Genomic DNA, 7818 nt, shown 5'->3' on the forward strand with positions numbered 1-7818 from the left:
CATGAGATAGCTTTTTTACTACTTTCTTTTCGATTTTCACCCATTCACCTAACCTGATCTGTATCTAATTAAAATAAATTACTCATGAGTTATGGAAATGGAAAACCTTTCTTTTTATATAATTTGTAAAGGTTAATCCACGAAAATTGTCTCTCTAAACTGGTAGTGAGGTGTGTATCTCTATTAGGACCCAACCTAACAACGAGAATTGCAGATAAGTTAAATAAATCTAATTAATTTAGGGAACAACAGTAAATTAAATCATTAACATTAGCTTTGGAATCTGCTGCAATTTTTAAATGTTGGTTTGTGACTTGCAAGATAAATAGAAAGCTTCTAGGTTTTAAGGAACTGAACTGCTACTGATTTTTAATAACTTGAGTTCTACGTCTTGATGACATTTGATACTATAGCTGCCATATATTTCTGATCCACTTTTATTTTGTGGTTCTCTGCACATGCTTAATCATTTAACCTGTATAGTTTCTTCTTATTTGAATTATTTTAGCTCGTAGAGTGACAAGCTAAGTAGCTATGATTGTCTTCTCTAATGGAAGAACTTGTTGTGGATTATTAATGTCAATACTCGATACTTTTTCCTTGAAGCCCACAAATAATTCTTGAATTATCATGTCTCATGTATTTGTTGATGGTTATGTGGCATAAGGCATTCTTTTGTTATCGTTTTAATACTACCTAAATTGCTTCACAAATATGGCAATGTTAGAAACTGGTTCGGGTTCAGCACATAGAACATGATGTTATTGATGAACACAAAGAATGCACAATTTCCCTGGATATTCAAGAGATCCGAGACTCTCCCTAGCCACAATACTAACTCTCCAATTGACTAACTACTCTCAACCCCTCCTTCTTCCTATTTATAGGCAACATCCCTTTCTATGTGCTGAACTTGAACCACCTCATTATAATCATTGTTTAAGAAAAAAAATTGTCTCAAAATAATTGTTATTTTAGTTTTTCAATGTAATATTAATTAATTAAGTTTTCGTAAACAACAAATCTATAAATGAATTAATAAGAATATACAAATAATTTTATAAAATTATTATCCTCTTTTATTTATTTATTTTTTATTGGTCTATGTGAAATAATTTAGAGGACCATGATTTTGGGACGGATAAAGTATAATTGGAGCTGGTGGTTGGACAAAATGTCAATCAACCAATAACTAGGGGAAAATTGAGTTTACAAATTCTTGGTTAGTGCAAGTATAGAGAGGTTTATGAAATATTTCTTAGCACTTTATTATTTATATGATAAATTAAAATGTATATTATTTAAAGAGTGTGGTTCTAATTTACTTCATTTTCCCAATTTAACATTTTATTTCTTCTTTAAGACTAGGTACATGCGATAGTTTGGTTTGCATAGACTTGATCTTATAAATTCGTAAATAAAAGAGTTAAATCAATTGGCCGCGACATGAATGAACCTCTATAATGGATGGTCTGTGGCTATAACCAAACATAAATAAAAGGAGCAACTGAGCCAAATAATATTTACTTATTTTTTTTTAAAAAAATTAAGCATAAGAAAAAGCTTATTTTACAGTGTAAATTTACGAAAAGGAGCTTTTAAAAGAAGTCCCCAAGAGGAGCTTTTTCATAGGCGTTTGCGGGGCTTATTATGCCAAGGCTCCAGTTCGATTCCGTATAAATCCGTATTCTTCTTTTTCAATTTTATTTTCTAAAACAACTTTGAATTGGACTCTTAATCGGTTGTGTGTAGTAATAGTATTGCGTTTTTATAATTAAATATGTTTTTAGCCATTTAAATGTAAGTTATATTTTTTTCCTTTAAATTTAAAATTTCTTTAAATAATCCTTGAAATTTGTAAAATATTATTTTTAGTGCTTTCGTAATGTGTAAGTTAAACAAGAAATAAAAAAATTACAATTTTTTTATTTTTATTTGTTAGAATTTAATTTTTTGTTTATATCTTAAAGTATAATTTTTTTACAATTTTAAATTGATAGAGTCAAGTTAACAAAAAAAATTAAAGCAAATTTCAAAGTGGTTAATAAATTTTTAAGTTTTTTTACTCATTTGATTAAGAAATTTACGAATTGTAAATTAAAAGTTCACAATTCGAAAATTTCTTATTTCAATGTTGTGAATGTATGAATGCATGATTTTGATGATGACAAAGAAGAATCAAACAAGGTTGTTTCAAAGGATAAACATTGTTTCAAGATTAATACAAGGTTGTTTCAACAAACAAAGTCTTGCTTCAAGATTAACTTAACATCAAGGATTGCCTCAAAACAAAGTGTTTAGACATCCAAGACTCTGGTAATCGATTACCAGACAGTGTAATCGATTACCAGAAGACAATTTTAAAAAATAGTTATTAAAAAGGGTTTTGAATTTGAATTTTGAACCTGCAATCGATTACCAGATGTTTGTAACCGATTACCTGCAACGAAACTCTTGAAATTCAAATTCAAAATGACCCTTCAAACTATAACTCTGTAATCGATTACCAGATACCTGTAATCGATTACTAGTGAAAAAATTCAGAAAAAACTTTTTAAAAAGATACATCTCTTCAAACCATTTTAAAAAGGCACGAACGACTTATATATGTGTTTGATTTCAAAAAATAAGAGAGATATTCCAAGAGAACTTCATTGTCAAATGCGCCCTCAACAACTCTTGGGCAAACACTTGCAAATTGTATTATCCACTCTAAAGGAGAGAAATCTTTTTGTTCTTCTCAAAAAGTCAATTGTAATCAAGAGACTGGTTGTCTCTTGAATTGTGAGTTTTTTAAACACAAGGGAAAGAGATTCTTTGGGTGTTCAGAAGATGTAAAAATGATTTTTTTACAAAGATAATGAAAAATCTCAAGTGGGTTGTTTGAGAACTTGACGTAGGCATGGGAAGTGGTCGAACCCGTATAAATCGAGTTTACATTTCTCTCTTCCCTTATCTCATTTATATTATTGCAATTAATTTTGTCTTGCAAGTTTAAAGGATTTATTAAATTGATCTTATACATGATTTATTAAGGTCACTTGTTCAACAAGCTCAACACATGTTTGACTTACACGTCGAAAAATTACAAAAATATTTATAAATTTCAAGGACTAAAAAATTTGAATTTGAAAGACAAAAAAAAAAACTTAAATTTAAAGGATTAAAAAATATTTAATTTTTTTTATCATTTGCAGCAATAACAATATTGCTTCTTCGTGGATTCTTTATTTATTCAGCATTTTTAACGTGATTTCATATTATTGAATTATATCTTTTTTTTTACTTCTTTCTAAATATTATTAAACAATAAATAATTAATATATATTATTTCAAATCATCATTAAAATAAGCTAAAGTAATTAAATATTTATACTTTAATATTTTTATTTACTTTTATAATCATTAAAATAAATTGATGAAAATTAAATTAATGTTTCACAATATTTTTTTATTTTATAAATATTTTTTATTAGATAAGATAACTAATTTTAATTAAAATTGATATTTAAAAAAAAAGTAAACGGCTGTTAGCTTAAAAAGAGCTTTTAAGTTAAAAATAATGAAATATAACAAACAACTTATACATATTTTTTAAACCTCTAATATTTAACTTTTACTTCAAAAAAAAATTAATTCAAAAATAAGTTGGGCCAAACACATTCCTAGCTAAAAGCTAAAAAAAATATTTTCAAAAAAGCTAAAATATTATAATTAAATAAATAAAAGAAAAAAAAGTATGAAAAGATAATACTAACAACTAAAAAACGTTAAATTGTCTTAGTCCTTTTTTTTCCGGTGCAAATTGTCTTAGTCGTAAGTATATTAGGATTTTTACTTCTCAATTATCATAAACAATTAATCGATCGATTTAACGAATCTCTATTCAATTTCATTCAGACTACAAATATTAGTTACTTTTATTATTTCCCACTCATTTTTATTATGACAAATTATATCTTTATAAATATTTATTTTATTAATATTATACACTTCAATATTTATCAATTGCTAAAAATAATTATAATATAAAAATAAATAAATGGTTTTCACTTTAAAATAAACTTTACGTGCATCACACGGACCCACAAACTAATTAGAATCCAAAGGACAAAGATTGAGCTTATCTCAGTCATCATAATATGAGGTGTGGATCAATGTTTTATTTTTTTTATAAATCAAATATTACTTACAGGAATATAACGAATACTTTAACTCAGACATAACATTTAGGTAGGAGATACACTCTTGAACATAAATTAATCAACAAAACTGCGCGCATTCAAATCCAATAATAAAGAACATGTATGACTCTTCAAAGAAGATAATGGAAAAAAATTATCGTGTGTAAGATAAATAGAATATGTTATTGGTGTGTGGTGATTAATCTGTGAATGCAGATCGCTTAGATAAGGAACATGCATGTGGCTATCGCTTAGTTATGTTGTACTTTTTTTATTTATTATTTTTAACGTTTGGATATAGTTTTATTACCTTGCTGACTGCCAGACATACCTGTTTGATTTATGTTGTTTTCACCACAAACGGACCCATGATGCAAGTTTATATAGCAGAAGCAATTATCAGTTTGGTTCATGTCAGAGAAGATTGACGTGCATTTTTTTGAAGGAAATCATCAAATTAGCTATTTTTAACTTCAATTTTATGGATTGGAATTGGAATTTTGTCAACATGTGCATTATTGAAACGCAATCAATTAAGATATACTAAATGTTTTCGTCTTCCGTCAGGCACCGAATTAATATGAACATTATTAGACGGAAAATATACATCGAGTAGTCCTGATTTTTGCGATGTTTATAAGGCTCGTTTGGTTGTCCAAAAATAAGGACTCTCTCCGAAACGAAATAGATCTGAAGTATACTAGTATATTACATGGATATGTTTAATTTGACATGGCTCATCAAATTAATTTCTAACATGCAAGTTTATTCGAACACAATGGTGCCGTGCCGTGTTCTGCTAAACTTGTTCCAAATTTATAACTCCCAAGTTCATTAACAACAATTAAGGAAAGGAAAAAAACAAGTTCGGTTGGCATTTTTCTGGTGTAGACATTAAAAGAAAGAAAAGGAGAAGTAATTAATATAGGACTAAATATCATGACCGAATTCATAATTAATCTTCAGAACATTGATAGTACTCCATATGAACTCGTGCTCATTCATTATTGAGAAAGAAATTTAGTTCTTTAGTTCTTTTGATTTTCTGAATCACATTCACCTTTCTAAATGATTCTCTTAAGTCTCTCTCACTCTCAAATTTTATACTATTAATGCTCCTTCCATATTTCTACCAACCTATTCAATGCAACTACGGAAGATCCACCTTCAGTCATTGCTTCGGTGGCACTTATTTTCATTTTGAAAATCTTCTGTTTAATCTCTTTTCCCCTATCCGAGTCCATGAGCTCCTTGACTCGGTCACCCAACTCGGTGGAACTCACTAACCCATCTTTGTTCTGCTTCACCGCCAAACCCACCTTCATTTCCTCCACCAAAACCACCCTATTCAATCTCTGCTCCGCGTAGAGAGGCCACGCCACCATTGGCACCCCTTCACATACCGCTTCCAACACCAAGTTCCACCCGCAGTGAGTCACGAACCCGCCCACTGAGTCATGACTCAGTATCGCCGCCTGTGGGGCCCAGTCCCTCACCACCATTCCCTTCTCCTTAGTCCTCTCCAAAAACCCTTTCGGCAACAACTCGTCCAAACTCAGCGGCTCCACCGAGTCACCATCTTCGTACTCGCTCCTCACTACCCACAAGAACCTTTGCTCACTCTGCTCCAACCCAATAGCAATCTCTCTCAACTGCTTCCTCGAGAATCTCCCCATGCTTCTGAAACTCAGAAACAGAACACTTTGACTCGGTTGTGAATCGAGCCAACTCAAACACTCGTTATCATCCTTTCTACAAGGAGCAGAAGCAATGACGGGTCCAATGCAAAACACTTTCGGCGTGGTTCCTTCCATCAACCCTTTGGAAAAAGCTTCTACAACCCTCTCTCCCATGGCTTCACACGTATTTACTATAACCCCGTAACTTCCCCTCATGCACGTGGCTATGTCAACAGAAACCCTATAATCTTCATTTTCACGATCGTTCGCTCCGTCTGGCATGTCATCGGTGTGAATTTTTGGTAACCCTGGGATTTCGACGTGCATTTTGAGGTCCTTGAGGGACTTTGTGTAGTTTTCATGAAAGATAGTTTGATAAAGGAGAACAGCGAGGGTGGAGGCGCCCAAAGTGTAATAGAAGTAAGTGGGGATCTGACGCGTGTTAGTGACACGTGCGGCGCTGTAGTTCATGAAGTCCAAGACTATTGCTTTGAGGTTTGAGGTTTGGGAGATGGAGTTGAGGATGCGGCGGAGGTGGTGGGTGGTGGCGCGACAGAGCTCGAAGGTAAGGGCCATGGGAGGGAGCGCTATGGGGATAGAGATCTGAGGGATGCGGTGGAAGGTGATGGAGGGTGTGGCGGCGGTGATGGCGGCGATGTATTTGGCGGTAGCATCGCAGGTGAAGGCGGTGGGGGAGGTGGGGGTGTCTTGGTTGGGGGGTGGAGTTAGGAAAAGAATGGTGATGGAAAGTGAAGGGTGGTGGGTTAGTATGAGTTTGCCTAGTTCCACCATGGAAACAAGGTGTCCCCTCCCCAAAGCTGAGTATAGAACTGTTGGTAGTTGATTAGATGATAGTTGATAGTTGGTAATTTTAGAGAATTGTTTTAGAAAGAAGACTATGTCATTGATTTCTTGGATTGTCAATTACAACATACCAATTGTCTATTTATAGGCTCAAGTCACCAACCTCTCAATGGTGGTGAATGTTTCTACATTACTTTAGGTCTTTCTAGAATTTTCATGATAGATTAGTATCATGATAGTTCTAGATTCTTCTATCTTATACATACACTTATAGTTCTAGATTGTTCTACCATATTCATACACATTATAGTTCTAGATTGTTCTACCATATTCATATACACTATAGTTCTAGATTGTTCTACCATATTCATACATATTATATTTAAGAATATTCTAGAAATTTGTAGCAATTTCAACACTCCTCCTTGATGCAAATTTCTATGACTCCGAGCATAGCTCTTAATTCTTCAAATCTTGGTCTCGGCAAAGCCTTCGTGAATATGTCTGCAATTTGATCTTCTGTTCTGCAGTAGTCGAGTTTGATCTCTTTAGTTGCTTCAGCTTCTCTAATAAAGTGATACTTGATTGCTATGTGTTTTGTTCTGCTGTGATGAACTGGATTCTTCGCCATTGCAATTGCTGATTTGTTGTCGCAATTGATTTTAGTAGGCTCATCTTGTTTTTCTCCCATGTCTTCAAGTATCCTACGAAGCCATATAGCTTGACTCATTGCTTCAGCAGCTGCCACGTACTCTGCTTCTGCTGTTGATTGTGCTACTGTAGCTTGCTTCAGCAGCTGCCACGTACTCTGAGGTACTCTTCATGTCATCTGCCAAACCTGCCCAATCATTGTCAGTGTAGCCTAGTAATTCTGAGTTGGTTTCGGTAGTATACCATATACCGAACTCTTTTGTTCCTTGTAGATACCTCAAAATTCTTTTTCCTGCTCCAAAGTGTATTTGACTTGGGCTTTGCATGAATCTTGATAGAAGACTTGTAGCATACATTATGTCAGGCCGTGTAGCTGTCAAATATAGGAGGCTTCCAATTAGACTTCGGTATTTAGATGCATCAGCTTCTAGTACTCCATCATTCTTCTGTAGTTTCTCATTTGTTATGAGTTGAGTAGCAACAGGTTTGCAACCATACAT

General features: G+C 33.0%; 1 protein-coding gene across 1 annotated transcript; it reads right to left on the bottom strand.

Moving 5' to 3' along the window:
- Nucleotides 1–5158: 5158 nt before the first annotated feature.
- On the bottom strand, nt 5159–7397 carry LOC100804631 (UDP-glycosyltransferase 1). The gene is made up of 2 exons (XM_026123752.2): nt 7085–7397; nt 5159–6693 (listed from the first exon to the last, which is right to left on the bottom strand). Exons 1-2 carry the CDS (start codon nt 7395–7397, stop codon nt 5294–5296), a joined length of 1713 nt encoding a protein of 570 aa, XP_025979537.2. The 3' UTR covers nt 5159–5293.
- Between the last annotated feature and the right edge of the window lie 421 nt (nt 7398–7818).

Source organism: Glycine max, chromosome 9, assembly GCF_000004515.6.
Source record: "Glycine max cultivar Williams 82 chromosome 9, Glycine_max_v4.0, whole genome shotgun sequence".
Lineage (NCBI taxonomy): Eukaryota > Viridiplantae > Streptophyta > Magnoliopsida > Fabales > Fabaceae > Glycine > Glycine max.